Source organism: Salvelinus alpinus, chromosome 31 (genome assembly GCF_045679555.1).
Source record: "Salvelinus alpinus chromosome 31, SLU_Salpinus.1, whole genome shotgun sequence".
NCBI classification, from domain to species: domain Eukaryota; kingdom Metazoa; phylum Chordata; class Actinopteri; order Salmoniformes; family Salmonidae; genus Salvelinus; species Salvelinus alpinus.
Genome location: NC_092116.1, coordinates 20,637,669 through 20,665,405, shown reverse-complemented (window position 1 = coordinate 20,665,405; position 27,737 = coordinate 20,637,669). Strand labels below are relative to the sequence as shown.

The following is a 27,737-nucleotide window of genomic DNA, read 5'->3' as shown; positions in this document are numbered from 1 at the left end:
TCGGCAGTGTATCAAATACTTGTTCTCCCCACTGTACGTGCTTCACGGTTGGGATGGTGTTCTTCGGCTTGCAAGCATCCCCCTTTTTCCTCCAAACATAACAATGGTCATTATGGCCAAACAGTTCTATTTTGTTTCATCCGACCAAAGGATATTTCTCCAAAAAGTAAGATCTTTGTCCCCAGGTGCAGTTGTAAACCGTAGTCTGGCTTTTTTATGGTGGTTTTGGAGCAGTGGCTTCTTCCTTGCTGAGCGGCCTTTCAGGTTATGTCGATATAGGACTCGTTTTACTGTGGATATAGATACTTTTGTACCTGTTTTCTTCCAGCATCTTCACAAGGTCCTTTGCTGTTGTTCTGGGATTGATTTGCACTTTTCACACCAAAGTACGTTCATCTCTAGGAGACAGAACGCGTCTCCTTCCTGAGCGCTATGACGTCTGCGTGGTCCCATGGTGTTTATAATTGAGTACTATTGTCTGTACAGATGAACATGGTACCTTCAGGCGTTTGGAATTTGCTCCCAAGGCTGAACCAGACTTTTTAGGTCCACAATGTTTTTTCTGAGGTCTTGGCTGATTTCTTTATATTTTCCCACGATGTCAAGGAAAGAGGCACTGAGTTTGAAGGTAGGCCTTGAAATACATCATCAAGCTTCTAAAGCCATCCTTTTCTGGAATTTTCAAAGCTGTTAAAAGGCACAGTCAATGTAGTGCATGTAAACTTCTGACCCACTGGAATTGTGATAGAGTGAATTATAAGTGAAATAATCTGTCTGTAAACAATTGTTGGAAAAGTTACTTGTGTCATGCACAAAGTACATGTCCTAACCGACTTTCCAAAACTATAGTTTGTTAATTAACAAGACATTTCTGGAGTGGTTGAAAAAGTTTTAATGACTCCAACCTAAGTGTATGTAAACCTCCGACTTCAACTGTATGTACCGAGGCGCCCATCACAGTGAAAACAGTGCATCAAAATGAAAACAGTGCATCAGAATGAAAACAGTGCATTAGAATGAAGACAGTGCGTCAGACTGAAAACAGTGCATCAGTACATGTACCATATGAGAACTAGAGTATTTGCAGAGTTGCTATTTAACACAAGTGGAAGTCCTCCTAAGACTAGGTATGCAATTTTCTTGACAAATTTGCCAATAATCTGACTATTACTCGATCCTATCAAACAAAGGAACAACATAAAGGCTTTCATCAGCTCCATAAGCACTTTGAAGGACAAAAGGCTTATTCAATTTCAGGTCATCAACTTTGTCATCAACACCATCAAACAGTTTCTAAAATGGCGCCGGAAGAAATGGCAGCAGTTTTACGGGCGCCCAACCAATTGTGCTATTAAGTTATGGCTGCAGCCCGACGCCGGTACACCTATGACAACATCCAGCTCAAGTGCAGGGCGCGAAATTCAAATTCTATTTTTTTTAAATATTTAACTTTCACACATTAACAAGTCCAATACAGCATTTGAAAGATAAACATCTTGTCAATCCAGCCAACATGTCCGATTTTTTAAATGTTTTACAGAGAAAACACCACATATATTTATGTTAGCTCACCACCAAATAAAAAAGGAGGACAGACATTTTTCACAGCACAAGTAGGATGCAAGTAGCATGCACAAGCCAACCTAACTAACCTAGAACCAACCTAAATAACCTAGAAAAAACTACCTCAGATGACAGTCCTATAACATGTTACACAATAAATCTATGTTTTGTTCAAAAAATTTGCATATTTTAGTTATAAATCAGTTTTACATTACTGCTACCATCATAGCTACAGTCAGAAATCGCACGGGAGTAGCCAGAGAAAATATAGACACCAACGTCAACTACTAATTACACATCATAAAACATTTCAGAGAAATATATGGTGGATAGCTAATGAAAGAGAAAGATCTTGTGAATAGAGCCAATATTTCCGATTTTTGAAGTGTTTTACAGCGAAAACACAATATATCGTCATATTAGCTTACTACAATAGCTAACATCACAACAGCATTGACTCAAGGCAAACGGTAGCATAGCACAGTTCGACAGATATATGAAAAAGCATCCCAAATTGGGTCCTTATCTTTGTTGATCTTCCATCAGAATGTTCTCCAAGGGGTCATTTGTTCAGAAATGTCTTTATTTCGATCCAGAACGAACAATTTCCCTCTTGAATTAGCAAGCACACTGGCAGTGCGACGCTAACCTCTCCATCTTGAAAAAATTCTTGCGTCGCATCACGTCTAAAGTCCAGAATACATTTCAATAATATAATTAAACTATATTGAAATAACATACTTTAGGATGATATTGTGACATGTATCAAATAAAATCGAAGCCAGAGATCATATTCACCTTTACAGAGTGTTTTCCAGGAGCCGAGTCCAGGTCCTACTTCGCGCCCAGAAAAAAAAATAAAGTGCGCACACCTCACTCCAAGAGGTTGTGTTCAATCCCAGGACGAGATAATCAAGTCATTTCTGCTCTCACTTCCGCATGACACCCAGAGGAAGGCGTATGACGTGTTTCTACAGTCCTAAGTGACATGCCCTTTTATAGACAAGGGCTTGAAGAGCGACATCGATTTTGGAAATCTCACTTCCGGATAGGAAATGGGCTGTAAAAATAGTTCTGTTCCACTTAGAGAAATAATTAAAACGGTTTTAGAAACTAGAGACTGTTTTCTATCCAATAGTAATAATAATATGCATATTGTAAGAGCAAATTGATTAAGAGGCCGTTTGAAAATTTGCACATATTTTCCAGTTTTTCAATACGCCCCCTGCAGCCATAACAAGTTAAGTGTTTTTTTTGGCGTTATTTGTAACTTATTTTTAACATAATGTTTCTGCAAACGTATCATACGGCAAAAAAAGAGCTTCTGGTTATCAGGACAGCGATCACTCACCTCGGATTAGACAAAAATTTTTTCAAGACATTCTTCAAACACCCGACAGGGCCGACATCCCCGTTATTTGCAAGAGGAAGCGACGCAGGTACAGAGGACAAAGAGCCGGATGCCTGATCAGGACCTGGAAAAGGCGAGTGGGAAAGCTGCCGTTACCGTCAATACTACTCGCCAACGTGCAATCATTGGACAATAAACTAGACGAGGTACGATCACAAATATCCTACCAACGGGACATGAAAAACTGTAATATCCTATGTTTCACGGAATCGTGGCTGAATGACGACATGGATATTCAGCTAGTGGGATATACGCTGCACCGGCAAGATAGAACAGCACACTCCGGTAAGACGATGGGGGGCGGTCTGTGCATATTTGCAAACACTGTTTGCCCAGAGAGTTTTCAGCTATACTTTTCGTGGCTGTTTATTTACCACCACAGACAGATGCTGGCACTAAGACCGCTCTCAGTCAGCTGTATAAGGAAATAAGCAAACAGGAAACCACTCACACAGAGGCGGCGCTCCTAGTGGCCGGAGACTTTAATGCAGGGAAACTTGAATCAGTTCTACCAAATTTCTATCGACATGTTAAATGTGCAACCAGAGGGAAAACAATTCTAGATCACCTGTACTCCACACACAGAGATGCGTACAAAGCTCTCCCTCGCCCTCCATTTGGTAAATCCGACCACAACTCTATCCTCCTGATTCCTGCTTACAAGCAACAATTAAAGCAGGAAGCACCAGTGACTCGGTCTATTAAAAAGTGGTCAGATGAAGCAGATAGCAAAACAGTCCTGTAGTTTAGTATCACAGACTGGAACATGTTCTGGAATTCTTCCGATGGAATTGAGGAGTACACCACATCAGTCACTGGCTTTATCAATAAGTGCATCGAGGACGTCATCCCCACAGTGACTGTACATACATACCCCAACCAGAATCAATGGATTACAGGCAACATTCGCACTGAGTTAAAGGGTAGAGCTGCCGCTTTCAAGGTGCGGGACTCTAACCCGGAAGCTTACAAGAAATCCTGCTATGCCCTGCGACGAACCATCAAACAGGCAAAGCGTCAATACAGGGCTAAGATTGAATCATACTACACCGGCTCCGACGCTCGTCTTATGTGGCAGGGCTTGCAAACTATTACAGACTACAAAGGGAAGCACAGCCGCAAGCTGCCCAGTGACACGAGCCTACCAGACGAGCTAAATCAGTTATATGCTCGCTTCGAGGCAAGCAACACTGAGGCATGCATGAGAGCATCAGCTGTTCCGGACGACTGTGTGATCACGCTCTCCGTAGCCGACGTGAGTAAGACCTTTAAACAGGTCAACATACACAAGGCTGCGGGGCCAGACAGATTACCAGGACGTGTGCTCCGGGCATGTGCTGACCAACTGGCAGGTGTCTTCACTGACATTTTTAACATGTCCCTGATTAAGTCTGTAATACCAACATGTTTCAAGCAGATCACCATAGTCCCTTTGCCCAAGAAGACAAAGGCAACCTGCCTAAATGACTACAGACCCCTAGCACTCACATCCGTAGCCACAAAGTGCTTTGAAAGGTTGGTAATGGCTCACATCAACACCATTATCACAGAAACCCTAGACCCACTCCAATTTGCATACCGCCCAAACAGATCCACAGATGATGCAATCGCTATTGCACTCCACACTGCCCTTTCCCCTCTGGACAAAAGGAACACTTATGTGAGAATGCTATTCATTGACTATAGCTCAGCGTTCAACACTATAGTACCCTCAAAGCTCATCACTAAGCTAAGGATCCTGGGACTAAACACCTCCCTCTGCAACTGGATCCTGGACTTCCTGACGGGCCACCCGCAGGTGGTGAGGGTAGGTAGCAACACATCTGCCATTCTGATCCTCAACACTGGAGCTCCCCAGGGGTGCGTGCTCAGTCCCCTCCTGTACTCCTTGTTCAACCACGACTGCATGGCCAGGCATGACTCCAACACTATCATTAACGACGAGACAGCCTATAGGGAGGAAGTCAGAGACCTGGCCGGGTGGTGCCAGAATAACAACCTATCCCTCAACGTAACCAAGACTAAGGAGATTATTGTGGACTACAGGAAAAGAGGGACCGAGCACGCCCCCATTCTCATCGACGGGGCTGTAGTGGAGCAGGTTGAGAGCTTCAAGTTCCTTGGTGTCCACATCAACAACAAACTAGAATGGTCCAAACACACCAAGACAGTCATGAAGAGGGCACGACAAAGCCTATTCCCCCTCAGGAAACAAAATGTTTTTGGCATGGGTCCTGAGATCCTCAAAAGGTTCTACAGCTGTAACATCGAGAGCATCCTGACTGGTTGCATCACTGCCTGGTACGGCAATTGCTCGGCCTCTGACCCTAAGGCACTACAGAGGGTAGTGCGTACGGCCCAGTACATCACTGGGGCTAAGCTGCATTGCCATCCAGGACCTCTACAACAGGTGGTGTCAGAGGAAGGCCCTAAAAACTGTCAAAGACCCTGGCCACCCCAGTCGTAGACTGTTCTATCTACTACCGCATGGCAAGCGGTACCGGAGTGCCAAGTCTAGGACAAAAAGGCTTCTCAACAGTTTTTACCCCCAAGCCATAAGACTCCTGAACAGGTAATCAAATGGCTACCTGGACTATTTGCATTGTGTGTGTCCCCCCCCAACCCCTCTTTTTACGCTGCTGCTACTCTCTATTTATCATACATGCATAGTCACTTTAACTATACATTCATGACATACTACCTCAATTGGGCCAACCAACCAGTGCTCCCGGACATTGGCTAACCGGGTTATCTGCATTGTGTCCCACCCACCACCCGCCAACCCATCTTTTACGCTACTGCTACTCTCTGTTCATCATATATGCATAGTCACTTTAACCATATCTACATATACATGCTACCTCAATCAGCCTGACTAACCGGTGTCTGTATGTAGCCTCACCACTTTTATAGCCTCGCTATTGTATATAGCCTGTCTTTTTACTGTTGTTTTATTTCTTTACCTACCTATTGTTCACCTAATACCTTTTTCGCACTATTGGTTAGAGCCTGTAAGTAAGCATTTCACTGTAAGGTCTACCTACACCTGTTGTATTCGGAACACGTGACAAATAAACTTTGATTTGATTTGACATGGTAATGTTCACTGAAATGATCAGTATGCAACTTGTTCACCAATATACAATATTGTCAACCCAATGATCTTAGTTATTTTACAAAAGACTTGCATTTCATGCTCCATCTTACTGCAAACAGTCCCTCTCTGTACTTGGTGCCATCCATCTTAACCCAGCTGGTAGAGTAAATGGCTTTCTGCATAGTGACCTGAAGTGACACTGCCAACGCATCACCACCAGTAAAATCACTCAGGGAAAATGCTTTCGTCGGCCCATACTCAGTATGTCACAATGGTGATGTCTCCCAGTAATGGCCTATAGCATATTGGTGTTTTTTGGCAAGGGTCTTAGTAATGTTCTGGAAGTTTTTGAGGGTGTTCTTCAAGAGTTTGTGCTTAGCCTCAAACATCATGCTACACATTCTGTATGTAATAAAGGACCGATTTGTCTTATGCATGCTGGGTAATGTATCATAAAGTGGTGTTTGGCTATCAAGTTTCTATGTGGGTACAACTGTTTGAAAAGTGTGTGATGTTCAATTATCAAATGCTTCAGATACACAGTCATGCCCTGGCTAAGAAAAGGGGAAAAAACAAGGTTGATTATTTGCAGAAAGATGAGCAGCGTATTCCAGTTCTCATTTCCTGGTGGAGCAACATCACCCAAATCAAGAGAACGTTTCTCACAAGACACAGAGGTTGAATAGAATTAAGTGCTGTTTCCACTGTTCTCTAGGTTGACTTTAGTTGGACGGTTTTTTGAGCTCCAAGTACCCAGTGTCAAACGAGTAGATTCTAGAGAGAAGCACACGTTTCGATAATAATTTTCCAGAGACATATTCAAACACCAATTTTAACTCAAACTGAGCCACCCTTCAAGAATGTCATGCATTATGTCCTCAGAAAAATTACTACAAACATGGAAGTGCTGCAAACTATTTAGTTTAGAAATTGTCTTTACACCTGATTCAACCTTACACCTGCAACTGATTCAAATGCATTTCAAATTGATCTTTAACACGCAAGACAATCTTAGGGTCATCCTCACTGTAAACCGTCTGAGCATTAGACTTTTCTATCAAACTCAACCAGCAAAAGTAATGACCATTGAAGGACTCTGAAACCAAGGACTGTATGCATCCCCAAATTGTCTCCAGTTATTGGCAGATAATGCCAAAAGGCAAATTTACACCATCACTCTTCAGTTATTTTACATCATTAACCAAGAGCTCTAAAATGGCATCAAAGACATATTTCTTTACATCTTGACAATGAATAATGACACTAAATAAATATTAATCACAGCAGAGTTAAACTTGGGTGGCAGATTCCTGAGGACAAAATAAATGGCGCATATCTTGTGAAAACCACGCTTGGATTCAAGCGGTTACCATAGAACAATTGGATCTGTAAAGCATTTCTATGTTTTGAAAACAAGGAATGATTCTTAAAGTAACTTCCATCACAAAAGTCTTCATAAGTGTATTCCACAGATGTATCCCTAGGTGCATTTTCCAATAACTTACAGATTTCAGAATTGAGACACATGAACGTCAACGTTTTCAGTATAGGAATATATACAAATTGTCTTTCACTGGGACTTGATCATACATGCCTGTTTATTTATTTCACCTGTTATCATATCTCACTCCCATCATATCTCACTTAGCATCGAATAGCCTCTGCGATATGCAACTTTTCAGGGAAGTTAGGAACCAATATACAAAGGCAGTTAGGAAAGCAATGGCTAGCTTTTTCAAACAGAAATTTGCATCCTATAGCACAAACTCCAAAAAGTTCTGGGACACTGTAAAGTCCATGGAGAATAAGAGCACCTCCTCCCAGCTGCCCACTGCACTGAGGCTAGGAAACACTGTCACCACCGATAAATCCATGATAATCGAGAATTTCAATAAGCATTTCTCTACGGCTGGCCATGCTTTCCACCTGTCTACCCATACCCCGGTCAACAGCTCTGCACCCCCCACAGCAACTTGCCCGAGCCTCCCCAATTTCTCCTTCACCCAAATCCAGATAGCTGATGTTCTGAAAGAGCTGCAAAATCTGGACCCCTACAAATGAGCCGGGCTAGGCAAGCTGGACCCTCTCTTTCTAAAATTATCCGCCGCAATTGTTGCGACCCCTATTACTAGCCTGTTCAACCTCTCTTTCGTATCGTCTAAGATCCCCAAAGATTGGAAAGCTGCAGTAGTCATCCCCCTCTTCAAAGGGGGAGACACTCTAGACCCAAACTGTTACAGACCTATATCTATCCTACCCTGCCTTTCTAAGGTCTTCAAAAGCCAAGTTAACAAACAGATCACCGACCATTTCGAATCCCACCGTACCTTCTCCGCTATGCAATCTGGTTTCTGAGCTGGTCATGGGTGCACCTCAGCCACGCTCAAGGCCCTAAACAATATCATAACCACCATCGATAAACGACAATACTGTGCAGCCGTATTCATTGACCTGGCCAAGGCTTTCGACTCTGTCAATCACTGCATTCTTATCGGCAGACTCAACAGCCTTGGTTTCTCAAATGACTGCCTCGCCTGGTTCACCAACGACTTCTCAGACAGAGTTCAGTGTGTCAAATCGGAGGGCCTGTTGTCCGGACCTCTGGCAGTCTCTGTGGGGGTGCCACAGGGTTCAATTCTCAGGACGACTCTTTTCTCTGTATACATCAATGATGTCGCTCTTGTTGCTGGCGATTCTCTGATCCACCTCTACGCAGACGACACCGTTCTGTACACCTCTGGCCCTTCTTTGGACACTGTGTTAACAAACCTCCAGACAAGCTTCAATGACATACAACTCTCCTTCAGTGGCCTCCAACTGCTCTTAAATGCAAGTAAAACTAAATGCATGCTCTTCAACCGATCGCTGCACACACCTGCCTGCCCGTCCAGCATCACTACTCTGGACGGTTCTGACTTAGAATATGTGGACAACTACAAATACCTAGGTGTCTGGTTAGACTGTAAACTCTCCTTCGAGACTCACATTAAACATCTCCAATACAAAATTAAATCCAGAATTGGCTTCCTATTTCGTAACAAAGCATCCTTCACTCATGCTGCCAAACATACCCTTGTAAAACTGACTATTCTACCGATCCTTGACTTCGGCAATGTAATTTACAAAATAGCCTCCAACACTCTACTCAGCAAATTGAATGCAGTCTATCACAGTGCCATCCGTTTTGTCACCAAAGCCCCATATACTACCCACCACTGCAACCTGTATGCTCTCGTTGGCTGGCCCTCGCTTCATATTCGCCGCCAAACCCACTGGCTTCAGGTCATCTATAGCTCTTTGCTAGGTAAAGCCCCGCCTTATCTCAGCTCACTGGTCACCATAGCAGCACCCTCTCGTAGCACGCGCTCCAGCAGGTATATCTCACGAGTCACCCCCAAAGCCAATTCCTTCTTTGGTCGCCTTTCCTTCCAGTTGTCTGCTGCCAATGACTGGAACGAATTGCAAAAATCACTGAAGCTGGAGGGTCATATCTCCCTCACTAACTTTAAGCATTAGCTGTCAGAGCAGCTCACAGATCATTGCACCTTTACATAGTCCATCTGTAAATAGCCCACCCAGCTACCTCATCCCTATTTTGTTTTTTTTGCTCCTTTGCACCACAGTATCTCTTCTTGCACATTCATCTTCTGCACATTTATCACTCCAGTGTTTAATTGATAAATTGTTATTATTTTGCCACTATGGCCTATTTATTGCCTTACCTGCCTTATCTTACCTCATTTGCACACACTGTATACAGACCTTTCTATTGTGTTATTGACTGTATGTTTGTATATTCCATGTGTAACACTGTGTTGTTGTTTGTGTCACACTGCTTTGCCTTATCTTGGCCAGGTCGCAGTTGTAAACGAGAACTTGTTCTCAACTGGACTACCTGGTCAAATAAAGTTGAAAAAAAAACATCAGTATCATTTTTGAGGCTATCACATAGCACTACATTCTCATCTACTCCTCTATACATATATAATACTGTTTTAAATAATGATGTAGTAATAACTGCTTACTGTACCTCTTTCCACTGTTCTCCACAGTGACCTGCTCAAAGGGTTCCAGGACTCTGCACTCCTCCTCCACCACCTCCCATTCCTCTTGGGTCAGAGCATCAACAGGTGCATTGACAATGGCCAGGGTAGAGATGATGGCATCCTTTGACTCAAGAAACCGCTTCAACATATAAAATGCTGAATTCCACCTTGTAGTGCAGTCTTGTTTAGGTCTCAGCTCAGGCATCCCCATCTGGCATTGTGTAGACTTTAGTTTTTCAGCACCTACTGTGCTCCTGTGGAAGTATTCCACAGCTGCTTTCACTTTGTCCACAGTGGGCTTCGTCACCTTCAGAGCATCTCTTACAATCAGCTTGATTGTGTGGGCAAGACATGGATGATGTGTCCATTTTAAAAAGCTCATGGCTTTGGTTATGTTAGCTGCATTGTCGCTAGTGTTGTAGCCACCACCTCCACACGTGGAGATGTATCCACTCAGTGCAGTCTTGTACTACTCGCAGTTGTAAACGAGAACTTGTTCTCAACTGGCCTACCTGGTTAAAAAAAGGGTGAAAAACAGACCACTTTTTTCCCCCCATCTACTTGCCATTTTCTGGCCCCTCTCAACAGTTCCTCTGCCAAGTTCTCTGAGGTGTGTCTGTCGCTGAACTCAAAGCAGTCCAGAAGATAGTTAGCCATCAAAAAATCTTAATTGAAGTGGTATGTAACCGACATGTAAGAAGCCCTTGATGTCCAGCAGTCAGAGGTAAGGCAAACTGCAGTAGCTTTTTGACTCTTTCCCGCACTGAAGCCTGTGTGCTCTCGTACAGTTGTGGAATAAGTGATTTTGAAAGGGTTTACCTGCTTGGAAATGTGTACATTGGATTTACACTACTGCTATAATTTCTAAAACCTCTGTCCTCCACGATTGGAAATCGGTGGCAATCATTTTAGCCAATGCAATATCAATTTGGCCTTGTTTTGCTACAGACATAGACTTTGGCATAAACTGGTTCATAGAAGACTGCGTTGCTGTGGGTCGTGGAGTAGGCCTACTTGACTGAGTGGATACATCTCCACGTGTGGAGGTGCTGGCTCCACCACTATCACTAGCAGGCCCGCTAGTTTCTCGAAGCTCCGCTACAGCTAGCTTCACAGTTGGGTGCACAGTTCGCATATGCCGGTGTAGGTTGTGCGTAGAACCGGCTTAATATGAGATTTTGTTTTGGCAAATACACTGTGCTCTAACATTGTCCACATTTTTAATATGCATCCAAATGCTACTGTGCTTCCGACTCATTTTCCAGCTGTTGTTTTCACAGCTGTCCTTCCTCTCACTCCTCGGCTGCTAAGTGTGTGACTGTGAGTGAGTTGGCTCAGCCCTCCCTCACGCATCTTTGGTTCATTGGTTGACACTGTGTATCTGATTGACAGGAACAACAGGTTAGTCTGAGCAGACAGTCAGAACGAATGTGTGCGCTTGAGCATTTAGGCCTATATTATTTTATTTCATTTTTCGTTCTTTGAATTAGTTAATTCTATTAAATTTAAATATTTTGATTATTCATATCTTAATTTTTATTTATTTTTATAAATAGATTTGGGTCTTTTGATATGCGAGCCGGCTCCCAACGTTCACCTACAAGAGCCGGCTCTTAGAGCCGACTCGTTCGCGAACGACCCATCACTATAATGTATTTAACGCAGTTAAAAAATGAGCGTGGACCAGAATGAGGCTCGCTTCTCACTATATTGTTCCTGCACTTAGGAATTACATTCTTCAGAGGATGTTTTTATAATTTATGTGCAGATAATCAACATCTGGAGTTCAAAAAGCAGTAGCAAAAAATTTCGAATCAGGGAGCCAAATTAACGTCTCATTCACATACGCGATTCGCTTCCTGTGATTACCCAAAAAGAGCTGATCGTTCGCAAAAGGCTCATCACTACTGGTTACACACTGAGTGATGGACAAACACCCGCACCACACAGACAGAAAGGGGCAATAATGACAGAAATTGATTGGCAGATAGTGTTTGGCTTTTAAGCCAATAGTGGATTAACAGGGGTGGGGTAATGTTAGTATTTTGTTGGTAAAATAGTAGCTGGGAACTTGCGGTGTCTGACACGTGTTTGACAGTTTACGGTGGAACACATGGAATTGCATGTACTTTCAGAATTGTTTGGCGAGCTACTGGTATATATTTATGACAAACCACTTATATTATGTCCTCTACTGTTAGCAACTCATTTCATTTCTAGGGTAAATTAAATTGGCTGAGAACAGAACTACCGGAACGTTACTTTTGTACCTGCCGACACTGCGGGAGAAATACAGTCTTTGGACAGAAATAACAGCTGGCGAGAAGTGCACAATATCTGTCTTATCGCCATATTTCTGGTTTGTAATGCTCCTTACTTTGAACAAATGTACTATCAGCCATCATTTCATGTTTGTGTCAATTTGAATAATTAATGCTATATGTTCCATGAAAATGAACCATGCCTCAACATCTCAAGGTTGAGCAAACACAATATTTTGCCTTGCAATATTAATCGTAGTAAAAACAGATAATGGCTATATTAACCATACTTTTCTCCTCTCACTTGAATGGAAATATAGTAGGAGATGTTTTCATTATTTTAATGACTATTCATGCTTAGCCCTACCAATCAGGTGTGCTCCAGCTGTCCTTGTCATTTGAGCTACTCATGTCCTGATAGAGAATAAATATGTTTATTCTCTTCGCAAACTAATCATACTAAACTAACCATGGCTTCACATAAGGTAATTGACCCCCAGAATCATAAAGATACATATGTTTAACCACTGACCTAAAAGAAGCAGAAGTAAATTGATTAAGGCATGATTCTAATGTAATGTTCAAACATTCAGTCACTTGTTGATATTTCGCTAACATAAAAGCAATATGAACTAGAGGAGACAAATGGCCTGTGCTTAAACTTGACTTTATTGCAGGTCATCAGTTCAGCAAAAATAAGGAGTCTATTACTTCAGTCCTTCATTAGTTTTCACTTCTTGTTACCTGGTAAATAACCAACAACAATAAGGTGAGAACCATCCATGTCAGCCAGGCCCATCTTTTTAAAGAAACACCATTTATTTCAATCTCTAGTTCAGTAAAATAAGTAGTTTAGTTCTGGTTAGAAAATAATCCAGAAAATTCTGGTAAACAGCGCCACACTCAGGCAGTAAACGTAATGTTATATTCTCAGACAGACCCATATTTTCAAAGAAAACACAATTGAATTATATCTCTATTTGAGCAGAATAAACAGTAGAATAAGTAGTAGCGTGCGTAAAATCACTGAGGAAGCCATACCAAGTCAGTAAACAAGCCATATTACAATCTATGTTTCGACAATTGTGTTTGCTCTATAACCCAATCGTCCATACGCCACCTTCATCGTCCATACGCCACCTTCATATACAATAAGGCTGTGACAACTAAAAAGACACATACGTTTAGTCAGCATGCCAATTGCACGCTCCCTCAACTTGAAACATCTGTGGCATTGTGTTGTGTGACAAAGCTGCACATTTTAGTGACCTTTTATTGTCCCCCAGCACAAGGTGCACCTGTGTAATGAGCATGTTGTCTAATCAGCTTCTTAATATGCCACACCGGTCAGGTGGATGGATTATCTTGACAAAGGATAAAATGCTCAGTAACAGGGATGTAAACACATTTGTTCCCCAAATTTGAGTGAAATAAGCTTTTTGTGCGTATGGACAATTTTTGGGATCTTTTATTTCAGCTCATGAAACATGCGACCAACACTTTACATGTTGCGTTTATATTTTTGTTCAGTGTATCTACGTGCTCTCCTCCTCTTACCGTTTCACCTCACTTGTGGAATTCAGTGAACAACACACCAGCTGTCTGTGACCAGGTGAAAAAACCTTTCCAAGCCAAACCTTCATATCCTGACCCCTCACCACTTCACACAGCCTACGTGGTTGTCACCTCATAGTGGACATACTAGAACTAACGCGTTAGTAGCCCTCTACAATTATGCCTTACAGTCCGAAAACAGTTTAGCAGTTACACCGGCAGGCACCGGTGGCAATAAATTAATACAATCAAAAGCTTACCTTGACTTGGAAGAGTTCCGGTGTTGGATAGCCAGAGCAAGCTAGCTAACATAGCATCCCTCTCTGTTTGAGCCGGGTGCTTGAGTAGGATAAACTAGGTAGCTATATTTGCTTGCTAAGTGAAAGTTTAAAAAAATACAACCAAATATAGCTAGCTCTCTGTCTCTCTCTCTCTCGTCTCCTTCATTTTGGAAGAAATACATTTGTCAAACTGTTCAACTATTGTCTTTCTCTCTCTGAGTCAACTACTTACCACATTGTATGCACTGCAGTACTAGCTAGCTGTAGCTTATGCTTTCAGTACTAAATTCCTTCTCTGATTCTGTGATTGGGTGGACAACATGTCAGTTCATGCTGCAAGAGCTCTGATAGGTTGAAGAATGTCCTCCGGAAGTTGTCATTACTGTATACGTCTATGGAAGGGAGAGAGATCCATGAGCCTCCTAGGTTTTGTACTGAAGTCAATGTATCCAGAAGAGGACAAAATCTAGCTGTCCTCTGGCTACACCATGGTGCTACCCTACAGAGTGATGTTGAGGCTACTGTAGACCTTTGCAAAACAGTGAGTTTTAATCAATTATTTGGTGACTTGAATATATTTAGTATAGTTTTATCTAAAAATGTTTCACTGTTTTTATTTTTCTGAAAATCACTGTGGAGGATGGTCCTCCACTTCCTCCTCTGAGGAGCCTCCACTGCTCAATGGTACTGATATTCCAAGTAAAACTAAAAATGTGGACTCAATCTACTTTTAGACTAGCTGAATGCCAATGCCATTCTCCTATCTTTCATGTTGGCAAAATGGTCTATGGCTCTGTAATACAGTACACTTACAAATGTTGTTGTCATAGACTACCTAGCTAAAATTCTTGCTTGGCACCCATGAATACATGCCACTGAAAATAAGTCGTTTTGTTGTGATCACAAGAATAAAATCCAAACAATTCAGGTAAAGAGCGTCAGTCAGGCAGAAAAGTGAGAACAATTAGTTTCCCTGGCAGATATAACTTCTACTTAGAAATACTATAGCATTACATTAATAGATGCCTTTACCTTTGACAAATACATCTCAGTGTGAAAAGGCGTCCCATTTCTCTGTTTTGTCAACGAACTCAATATATTCCAAACACTGGTTGTAACCAGATGACCCAAATAATTTAGGTAGCCTAGTAAACCATGTCCTCCTTTGGTATGTTCTATTGCGAACTGTCTGGGACTCGTTTCCCTTTTCACGATATTGTACTTATTAAATGAAAGACGAAATTAACTGCAACACACTGGTTTCAAATATATTAGCATAACCAGTCTACACAGAACCACAGCAGGCCCGTAGTAAAATGAGCTGTTTTTTTTGTATTAAAACGTGTCCCAGTGCAACATGCCTAGCTTTGCCCACTGGGGCGTGGTTTACGGAGGGCTTTTTCGCTTTAGACCTGCGAGACCAAGTAGGTGTAATTCAGACCATCGCTAGCTTGGTTTCAATCCAATTGGCGACATATTTTCATGCTAATATTCTAAAATCCTTCAAATTGACTCGTCGCAGAATAAAAGGCTGTGATAAAAAAAAATACATTTTGCGGTTAAACTCACATGTACCGAATAAAAAATATAAGTTAAATGGGTTGCCATCGCATTTTCATCTCTACTGGTGGTTTTCTCACAAAAATGTTGGCATATGTAATCTGAAATTGGCTCGTGCGCTCTATCTGTACGCTGTTGGCTAGAGCGCACGTATAGCCTACAACATCATGAGATCATTATTATTATGGACAAAATACAGATGTTTATTTTTATTTGTAAAACGGCAGCCAAGCATCATGTTTCCAGAATAATACCCTCGATATTTATTGGAAAGGAGCATCAAGCTCATCACCTTGCACTTTCACCACGCTGTGAAGTTCATCATAAATGATTTCATCTGTAGCCTGATAAACTGCATGCTTTCCCGACGAGTGGTAGTGTGAGGACTACACAACTAGTGACCACATTTAAAATACACAAATGTGGGACAACAGCATGGTTTTGCGTGACAATGTAGTCTACATTAATAAAAACGTTTGAATAAAAAGGGTCTGGAGAGAAATAATATTGTAAATGACGTCATCTTTTTTCTAAGTTTGAACCGTTATTGAATATCACTATAGAATATGCATACAATTGCAGACACATTTTTAAACCCTCAAATAACTAATTTCAAAATAGGGCATGGCATCATAACTGTCGATCGTGAATGATAATTCTTCACGTTTTGCCAGTGAAATGTTCAAACCGTGTCTGCATGCCAATCATTTGATCTCAATAAGATTAATGGAAATATGCATTGAAATCTTCTTGAGTTACTGTTTCATGAAAACAATGAGCAGGTGTTAGGTATGGTGCATGGTTGGAATGTTTCAGTTTCCCCCCAATTGTGTCATACTGTAAACTTTCGGTGGCTGTTATAAAGATGGACATCCCATGGAAATTCAGTAATTCCCTGACACACACAGAGAACCTAAGTAGGCAACATATTGAAACAATTCTTCTCGGTAGAGAACTTGCCAACAGGAAGCTAGCTGGTTTTGAACTGCGGTCTCGTAGTTACAATAATACATATCGTTCTGATAAGAACAGTACTTCTCATTGTCAGATGATCCCAAAAGAGGAACTAAGAAAACAAACACATCTCAATATGCAAATAAGTGTTCTCAGATGCATATACGATAATATCTAGCCTGGATACCAGTCTGTTTGTGCTAATATGTCACTCTTGTACTTCGTGTCATATGACAAATATAAGGGGTGGAATGTTAGCACAAAACAGTTCTGGATTAATGAAATGGCCACCAGACTATTTCCATCGACCCCACATCTCAATATGCAAATAAGTGTTCTCAGATGCATATACGATAATATCTAGCCTGGATACCAGTCTGTTTGTGCTAATATGTCACTCTTGTACTTCGTGTCATATGACAAATATAAGGGGTGGAATGTTAGCACAAAACAGTTCTGGATTAATGAAATGGCCACCAGACTATTTCCATCGACCCCCCCCCCCCCTCCATTTGTTATGTACACTGCTGCTACTCGCTGTTTATTATGTATGTAGTCACTTCACTCCTACCTACATGTACAAATTGCCGCACACTGACTCGGTACCGGTATCCCCTGTATATAGCCTCGTTGTTATTTTGTGTTACTTTTTATTATTTTTTTCTTTAGTTTATTTGGTAAACATTTTCTTAACTCTTCTTGAACTGCACTGCTGGTTAAGGGCTTGTAAGTAAGCATTTCACGGTAAGGTCTACACTTGTTGTATTCGGCGCATGTGACAAAGTTTGATTTGATTTCAGACTAACTGAGATAATAACAGAACTTTGCCCACATCTGTTCATGCAAAAAGTATGTAGAGTAGGTAATCTATTTGTATAACTTGGGACATACTGTTGAAACCCCCCCCATCGTTTCTTTCTAGAGTGGTAAAAGTGACGTGAGAGTCATACACATGTGGGGGAAGTTGTGGGGTGTTTTTCCTCACCGTTGCGGGGAACTGCAAGAGGTGTTAAATACTAGAGGGTTTAATTAAATATCACTTTGACAGAAGCCAAGAAGTCAGGCTTTTGATCTCTCAAACATTATGGATATTCTGGGTTCACTACTAATCATTTTGCTGGGTACTATCACAGGTACAGAATTCTACTCTATGATTTTTTTTAAATAATATGAATTATATTATGTGTAGGTATAAAGTACAGTATATCCCATTATTGGTATACCAAATAAAAAATAAAAAAAACGTTCAAAATGTGATCCTGCTGTTCCTCTGTCTTTAGGGACCAGGGCAAATGTCCATCCAATAGACAAATATGGGTTGAAGGGCGGTGCGGTGTGTTTGACAGTTAGAGAAAACCCTCTTCAAGAGATGGCGATGAAATGGATAACTGATGGCAATGTAATAGCTGTGAGGGAAGAAGTTTCTCCTCGATACAAGGAGAGGGTCGATTATAACTCCACAGACCACTCTCTTTGTCTCAGGAAACTGGAACAAACAGATACTGGAATCTACATTGCATATAATGTTGAGAAATGGAAGGAGACAAAAATAATCAAATACAATTTGATGGTCCAAGGTAAGTTTTGTAAAGGCTTTTTTACATTCCACTCATTAGCTACGTTTCCATACATTTGTCCTGTAATTTTGGTTGTCAACATTTAGAAAGTTCGCATATAAAATAGACAATTGCCTGCTACCAGTGGTGTAAAGTACTTAATTAAAACTACTTTAAAGTACAACTTAATATTTTTGGGGGGTATCTGTACTTTACTTTACTATTTACATTTTTTATAATTTTTACTTCACTAAATTCCTGAAGAAAATAATTAACTTTTTACTCCATACATTTCCCTGACACCCAAAAGCACACGTTACATTTTGAATGCTTAGCATGACAAGAAAATTGTCACGCACTTATCAAGAGAACATCCATGGTCATCCCGACTGCCTCTGATCTGGCGGACTCACTAAACACACATGCTTCGTTTGTAAATGATGTCTGAGTGTTGGCGTGTGTCCCTGGCTAAAATGGTGCTGTCTGGTTTGCTTAATATAAGGAATTTGGAATAATTCACACTTTTACTTTTGTACTTAAGTATATTTGAGCAATTAGATTTACTTTTGATACTTATTTAAAACCAAATACTTTTAGACTTTTACTCAAGTAGGATTTTACTGCGTGACTTTTACATTAGTAATTTTCTATGAAGGTATTTTTACTTTTACTCAAGTAAGACAATTGGGTACTTTTCCCACCACTGCTTGCTACCGTGCATTTTCATTGAACTGTCGATGACATCACACCTAAACAAATATAAATTCTACGCAAAAACACCTAGAAAAATGAAGTGGCTGAACTGTTTCCAATATCAATTTAGACAAATTGCGCATTAACACATTGGCGACAGCCTGTATGCCCTACCACCTATCTGTTTAATCTCTCAGGTAGCCTGCAAAAGACAGCATGGATAGAATGCAAGAATTTACTCATATTTGCCATATTCTAATAATTATCATGTGCCAACGTATCTCCACGGTCCGTGCCATGGTGAAACTTACACTCCTGTAGATCTGAAGTAATGTAGTGGTTAAACTTGCATCCAGACAACCAGGAAAGCAAGGTTCAGCAATTCAGGCATTTTCCAAAAGTCAAGACAATCCTTTTCCTGCAAATAAACATTATTTTATAGTTTAAAAATAGATTTAGCAAGCAGTAGATATTTAGAATGAAATGTTATGTGATGACTGTACCACATAACAGGCTGAATCACAACCGGCGGTGATTGGGAGTCCCAGGCGGCGCACAATTGGCCCAGCGTCATCCGGGTCAGGCCGGTGTAGGCCGTCATTGTAAATAATAATTTGTTCTTAACTGACTTGCCTAGTTAATTAAAGGTTACATAAACAAATACAAATGACATCACTTGCCCGCTTGCCTTAAAAATTATTCGGCAATGATGATTTATATGAAAACACCGTTTCCGTCATTTGTTGCAAAAAAGAAAGTTAGAAAAAATAAATATCCGTTTCGAAAGGATACCATTTTTGTCGATCTTTAGAATATTTATCTCGTAGCTGCCTTTCCATTACACATGTTTTTTTTATTGCTTTTGTCGAATAAACCTGAAAATGCAAACATGCCTACTGTCACCTGCTTGGTTTGATGAATGATCTTTTAGGACATCTTAACATTTTTGTGAACTTTGATATTATCACTTATTTTAGAAGCTGTTTCCATACCAGTCATGGAGGTGGTGTCTCGCTCCTCCAACTATAGTGATGGAATGTGTGACGTCACAGTGAACTGTTCAGTTACAGGTGTGTGGGTGTTGTCTGTCTGTGATGGAGGTCAGTGCACACTGTCACAGCAGTCTCTTTCACACACCAGAGTCAACATCATCATCTCCAATGACAACGGGACTATCCAGTGCACTGGCAAAAATAACTTCAGTGCAGAGACCAACTCACAACGCATGGAGGACATATGTAAGTCTAATTTACTAGCTTCCACCTTCTGTGCATACCATTGTACATTTGTTTATCAAGAACGTTTTAATATCATTGCAATAATTATATTACAGTTATAAAATTTCCCATAATTTCCCAATAACAATATATGTGTGTGTGTATATGTATATGTAACCTCTCAGGTATAGGTGAGAAGAAGGGGAGAGCTTCAACATTACCAGTTGGGACCATTATGGGCAGTGTTACTGGTGTAGTCTTCTTTGTTGGTGTGTTAGTTGGTGTAGGATACATCATAACAACCAGAAGACGGCAATCCCCTAAAGAGCAGCAGTCAATGCAGGTACCCGCTCTGTCAATCATGTTTAACCCCCTAAAGTCGATGTCTATGCCCCCATCAAAACCTGTATGTTTAAGCTAGATGTATCTGGGGTGTATTCATTACACAGTAGCAACCGCGTTTCTTAAACGGAAGCAAACGCAACGAAACGGGAGGGATCGACCTGAATTTGTCCAACAGAAACATTTTCTATTTGGCTAATGATTACACCCCTGCGTCTCAATCCACAACATCCGCCGATATCGGCCTTCCGCAGCTGCAGTGGAAGGTGGCAGAGCTACAGTGGTGTTTGTCAGAGCAGGACACATCCTAAAAAAAGTGTCTTCTCATGAAAACTTCCGAAGCATCCCGAACAGTTTGGGCTATACACTACTATCACCCCTCTGGAAAGATCACTCTCAAGAACACGATGGTGTTCTTCGGATTGCTCTAAGACCCCAACAAGCCTCACAAGACTCGTCTAAAGGTAACACAGTACCAATTAAAACAAATTTATGGAAATAGTTTTGTGCCTTTAAAAATGGGGGGGGTAAATTTGGGTAAAACACTTATGAGAAAGCTCAGGATTATATATTTTTTTATCTCTCAGATCTGTTTTGCCATGTATGAATGTGTTATTCAACGCATTTCGGAGGGCCAATTGCAGTAACACCAAATTTCATCAAATATTTTTTTAAATAATTTTTTGATACATAAAGGGTTCCTAAAATTCAAAATTTAATAGCTAAATGATCCATGGTATGACCATCTTAAAACAATTCAATATGTCAGCTTAGTAGAAACCCTGCCCCTAAGGGGACTTGTGAGAATGCTACAGTCTTTGTGGCGCAGAAGAAAGATCAGCGTGTCCCAAAACCAGAGGATGTGAGATTAAATCCCAGATGGGGTCATATTGAAAAGTCAGTATTAAGTAATCATGTCAAATGTAATTGTATTTTTGTTCAACTTTGAGAAGTTGTTTTGGGCCCTGTACAGAGTTTTGGGGGATAGCCACAGCTCATGTCTTTTTGGAAGTTGAACTCAAATCTTACTGCTGGTCATGTCCTAAGAACCCCCCACCCCACCACCATCCAAAAAACAAACTCGATACCTTTAAAGGCCTAATTGCTTGGATCATTTTAAGACGTCCCCCCCCTCCTCGAAGAAAAAACAGTTAAAAAAACGGTACATTTCAGTTTTTTTGGGCCTGCTGTATCTGTAGGCTCTGCAGTAGTCACATCATTATCAGAATCCCACATTTCTTACCTTTCTAACAGTACTAAGCATGCATTTGTAGGAGTTATAGTTTTGAAACTGAAATGTACTTTATTAGGGTAGTATACAATATTATGTCATTTAGAAAATGGCACCAGAGAGCGTAAGAGTTTAAGAGACAAGATTTTTACATTATTTTAGCTGAATAGTGTACTACTTAAAACCACATGGCATTTAATTACTTCCCTTATGAAAATAAATCGTGAAATTTGAGTTGATCTTTTCACATGTGAATCCATGTAACAGCACCTTTTCATGTTAGCAGCTCACATGCATGACATTATCAGCTCACACGAATTGCAGATTCACATGTGGAATTTGCAGATTCACATGTGGAATTTGCAGTTTCACATGTAAAACACATTTACATGTGAAAAATAAATTTGCACTTTCCCCTGTTGAAAAACAATAAAATGTTATGTGTAGTTAAAAGAAAAATGTTGCATCCCCATGTTTTTATATGCGTTGTTTCATGTTATCACATGTTGCTTTTACATGTTGTCACATGTTATCACATTAACGTCACATTAGATCACGTGAAATTCATGTGGTTTTTACGTAAGGGTAGAATACAGCATATACATGTAGAGTGGGTAAAACAGTATGTAAACATTATTAAAGTGACCAAATTACTATTTGCATAGGGCAGCAGTCTCCCAAGGTGCAGGGTAGAGTACCGGGTGGTAGCCGGCTAGTGACAGCGTCTAAGGTTCAGGGCAGGGTACCTGGCGTAGGCCGGCTAGTGATGACTGTTTAACAGTCTGATGGCCTGGAGATAGAAGCTGTTTTTCAGTCTTTCGGTCCCAGCTTTGATGCACCTGTACTGTCTCTGCCTTCTAGATGGTAGCGGGGTGAACAGGCCGTGACTAGGTTGCTGAGGTCTTTGACGTTCTTGGTCTTCCTGTTACTCCAGGTGCTGTGGTTGCGGGCGGTTCAGTTGCCGTACCAGGAGGTGATACAGCCCTACAGAATGCTTGCGATGGTGCATCTGTAGAAGTTTGTGAGGGTCTTAGGGGCGTGATATGATCCTCAACTAGCCCCTCAAAGCACTTCATAATGAGTGTTACGGGGCGATAGTCATTTAGTTGTTACCTTTGCTTTCTTGCGTACAGAACAATGGTGAACAACTTAAAGCAAGTGGGGACAACAGACTAGGAAAGGGAGAGATTGAATATGTCCGTAAACACTCCAGCCAGCTGTTCTGCACATGCTCTGAGGACGAGGCTTGGGATGCTTTCTGGGCCGGCAGCCTTGCAAGGGTCTTACTCAGGTCGGCCAGAGAGATCAGGAGCACTCAATTCTGCTGAGCGGTCGGTGCCACATCAGCGACTCTGTGTTGTTTCTCACATTTCTCTTCTTCTAACAGGCCGTTATTACAGAAGTTGACAACCCAGTGGCCGCTATACGAGGAAGACCAGAACCACAAAACACCCCTGGTTCTGAGGTGACATCTATCTACGTCACTGCAGGCAGACCAGGAGCAGTACCAGCAGCAGCAGTAGAAGAACACCACCCAGTGGACAAAGGGTACACTTTACCAGAAGAAAGTACAGAACCACAGGCAGAGGCACTCTACAGCACTGTGCAGCAACCAGCAGTAGAAGAGCGCCACCTAGTGGACAAAGTGGGCTGTTCAAAAAGAGAGAGGCCAGGACCACGTATGCCTTCTGAGGCAGAGCCTTCATCGATCTACAGCACAGTACAGGAGCCAGCTATAGCACATCGCCACCCAGTGAACAAATATGTGAATAATGTCAACAAACCAGACAAACTACCTTACTAAACTACCCCTCCATCCCCTGATGTTACATTGACTAAGACTTGACCCATAGACTCAGATACCGAACAGCAAACACAGGGGAAGTTACAAAGAAGAGAGAATTATGATAATTTATTTTTTATTTTGTTTGGGTCTAATTTCATCCATATTTGAAGTGGCAATCTGTGATTGCTACATCAATTTTGGGGACTTTTAAATTGATTATATATAACTATTGGTTAATATAACTTATGTTTGTTTCAACTCCATTGTTTGTAAACAATGTAATTCTAAACAGACACTGTATTGCTTCAAAACATAGTTAGAACTATAATTTTGATGTCGTGAATGGTCAGTCCATAGCATCCATAGCCTCATCTATAAATTTAAGTGGTTACATTTCTCCAGCCCCATCACTAAGCTGTTAACCTTAAAAAGGTGGCAGGATGATGGCATTCTTAGTATTTGAACTGCAGATTTCCCCTTTAATAATAAATCGTTATGCATACTGTGTTATTTTCTGTATATGAAAATGATAAAACATGCTGATTAATACAGCAGCACTTCACATGCTTGAAAATAAACATTATATACAAAACAGGGAAATTTTAAAATGGGGAGCCCATTCAATCAACTAATTGATGTATTGTTTGATTGAAAGACCAATCAATACATCAATCAACAGTCAATCAATCAACCAACCATCTGAGTATGTCATTATTTTTCCATAATTATCTTTCTAATACATACTGTGTCTAATTGTTCATATTCTGAGAAATCATATTTACAAATATAACTATAAAAGGTATCCATCTTTCCATCTCAGTAACTGTCACATCCAGCTGGTTATGGGAAGGAACTACAGAGGTATGGCAGTAAATTATGGCTAAAATCGTAAGAATTTGTCCTGTGGACACAATCTGACATATCGGTGTGGCTGCGGTTCCAGATTTTCTGGATCCTGATTTGTCGTGGCTACAGATAGAGATTGCCAATTGATAACTTTTAATGTAGCTGCTGCCCACTCTGCTGCTCAGCGCTTCACTGCTGCTTCCTCTCCTTGATTGGCGATGATCGCCTTTGTCTTGAGTAGCCATAGAGATTGATAGAGAACTCGTGCCCAAAAGCCCATTTTAGCATGGTCAGCGCCATTGAGGGCTTTCACCATTTTGAAGTAGTCAGCTGGCTGGGACTTCTATGGGTTAAAACAGAGAGAACGCTGTAACCTTCATAATGGCCTTGAATATTTATTCAAATTGACACGTTTATTATTAATTTCAGCTGTTCAGGAATATGAGGCATAGGCTACATCATGAAGAGGGTGAGTAATATAACACATTCGCAGAACGTCATCTGGATCCGTAGCTTTAAGTGGTTTTCAAAAACCTCTATTCGCAGCCACAGCCCTCAAATATAGCTAGTAGGCTACTCTGCGTTAACATTCAAATCATACATCATGGGTCGGTTTTCCTGGACACAGAATAAAACCTATTCCTGGACTATTATCTACTTTAAATAGAGAATCTCCATTGGATATTCTTCTTAGTCCAGGAGATTTAAATCTCTGTCTAGGAAACTATACTGTTCTACCCAACAATACGGTGGATTGTGCTGGTTACTCATTCAATACACTACATTTGGCTTCACTATGGAGTGGCTGCCCGACTTTCACAGACTGCACGACTCTCACAGATTCTCTTAGATGGTTCGGCACATGGAAAGTCAAACCAACAATTTTTATCTTTGGAACAGTGTTGACCAAATAGGAGACAGTTTTCTATTTCACCTTTAGGCCCATGGTTATTTGTCTCATTGGAGTCCCAGTACCTAGAAAAGGGAGAAGAGAACCCATTACTCCATAAAGTATGTCCCAGCAGAAGGAAATATTTTCTGCCAAATTGTAACGGCTGTCTTCCTCGTCTGAGGAGGATAAGTTAGAAGGATCGGAGGACCAATGCGCAGCGTGGTAATTATTCATCTTACTTTAATAAAGGTGAACACTCAAAATACAAAACAACAGAAGTGACAACCGAAACAGTTCTATCTGGTGCAGACACACAAAGACTGAAAACAACCACCCACAAAACCCAACACAAAACAGGCTACCTAAATATGGTTCCCAATCAGAGACAACATAAAACATCTGCCTCTGATTGAGAACCATATCAGGCCAAACACAGAAATAGGAAAAAATAGAAATACAAAACATAGACTGCCCACCCCAACTCATGCCCTGACCATACTAAATAAAGACAAAACAAGGGAAATAAAGGTCAGAACGTGACACAAATATGTTGACACTTTTCTTGAATAATTTACTATTGCTTCTAAAATAAGTTGAAATTTAAAAAAAACATCTGGTCTTCACACATTGTTATTGGATTTTATATATTTTTTAATTGAAGTACACAGTGTGGTTTTTGAAAGGTTAAGGTTGACTGTTTTGCCCAGACAAGGTTTACGAGGACATAATCAGAGAATCATAGTACTGTTATTAATACAGAAAGGTACTCTGTCTGCAGGACATAAGAGTGGAAATACTGGAGACAGAAACCATGTTATTTTTCTTGAATATATCATATCGATTTTTATTTATTTCACTAGGCAAGTCAGTTAAGAACAAATTCTTATTTACAATGATGGCCTACCAGGGAACAGTGGGTTAACTGCCTTGTTCAGTGGCAGAACAACATATTTTTACCTTGTCAGCTTGGGGATTCAATCCAGCAACCTTTCCATTACATGCCCAATGCTCTAACCACTTGGATACCTGCCGGCCCAAATACAGTGCATTCGGGAAAGTACTCAGACCACTTGATTTTTTCCACATTTTGTTATGTTACAGCCTTCTTATACAATTATTTTTTCCCTCATCTACACACCATAATGACAACACATTTGATACATTTTTGGAAATGTGATATTTCAGTTTATTTTTAATACATTGACATAAGTATTCAGACCCTTTACTCAGTACTTTGTTGATGCACCTTTGGCAGTGATTACAGCCTCAAGTCTTCTTGGGTATGACGCTACAAACTTGTCACACCTGTATTTGGGGAGTTTCTCCCATTCTTCTCTGCAGATCCTCTCAAGCTCTCTGTCAGGTTGGATGGGGAGCGTTGCTGCGAAGCTATTGAGATGTATTACTGAACAATCTCATGATAGACCTCACTATTGACATTGAGTTGATTAAATGACCTCTTCCTTTAAATCAACCTTAACAACAAAATCAATGAGCCATATCTAATTCTCACTACTGTCAACGGTGGGACCTTATATAGACAGGTGTGTGCCTTTCCAAATCATGTCCAATCAATTGAATTTACCACAGGTGGACTCCAATCAAGTTGTAGAAACATCTCAAGGATGATCAATGGAAACAGGATGCACCTGAGCTCAATTGAGTCTCATATTAAATGGTCTGAGTACTTATGTACATTTTTTTATAAATTTGTAAAAATGTCTAAACCTTTTTTCACTTTGTTATTATGGGGTATTATGTGTAGATTAATTAGGAAAACAATTAATTTAATACATTTTAGTATAAGGCTGTAACATAACAAAATGTGGAAAAAGTAAAGGAGTCTGAATACTTTCGGGAATGCACTGTATGTATCAAATCAAATCAAAGTTTATTTGTCACGTGTGCCGAATACAACAGGCCTTACAGTGAAATGCTTACTTACAGGCTCTAACCAATAGTACAAAAATGGTATTAGGTGAACAATAGGTAAGTAAAGAAATAAAACAACTGTAAAAAGACAGGCTATATACAGTAGCAAGGCTATAAAAGTAGCGAGGCTGCATACAGACACCGGCTGATTGAGGTAGTATGTGCATGTAGATATGGTTAAAGTGACTATGCATATATGATGAACAGAGAGTAGCAGTAGCGTAAAAGAGGGGTTGGTGGGTGATGGGTGGTGGGTGGTGGGACACAATGCAGATAGCCTGGTTAGCCAATGTACGGGAGCACTGGTTGGTCGGCCCAATTGAGGTAGTATGTACATGAATGTATAGTTGAAGTGACTATGCATAGATGATAAACAGAGAGTAGCAGCAGCGTAAAAGAGGGGTTGGGGGGGCACACAATGCAAAAATTCCAGGTAGCCATTTGATTACCTGTTCAGGAGTCTTATGGCTTGGGGGTAAAAACTGTTGAGAAGCCTTTTTGTCCTAGACTTGGCA

General features: G+C 40.8%; 1 protein-coding gene across 10 annotated transcripts in view; it reads left to right on the top strand.

Annotated features, from left to right (window-relative positions):
• Positions 1 to 12,150: 12,150 nt before the first annotated feature.
• The window catches only part of LOC139561296 (uncharacterized), a 36,853-nt gene continuing 21,266 nt past the window's right edge, over positions 12,151 to 27,737 (top strand). The window contains exons 1-5 of one of the 10 annotated variants that reach the window (XM_071378287.1): positions 17,300 to 17,453; positions 18,008 to 18,304; positions 19,954 to 20,214; positions 20,379 to 20,536; positions 23,154 to 24,057. In XM_071378287.1, coding sequence (XP_071234388.1) covers positions 17,303 to 17,453; positions 18,008 to 18,304; positions 19,954 to 20,214; positions 20,379 to 20,536; positions 23,154 to 23,570 — 1,284 coding nt within the window. In that variant the 5' untranslated portion in view covers positions 17,300 to 17,302 and the 3' untranslated portion in view covers positions 23,571 to 24,057. Of the gene's footprint in view, positions 12,477 to 17,241; positions 17,472 to 17,539; positions 17,861 to 18,007; positions 18,305 to 19,953; positions 20,215 to 20,378; positions 20,537 to 23,153; positions 24,058 to 27,737 lie in introns of those variants that run through there. The other 9 variants (XM_071378295.1, XM_071378291.1, XM_071378290.1 and 6 more) reach the window with 9 other exon arrangements.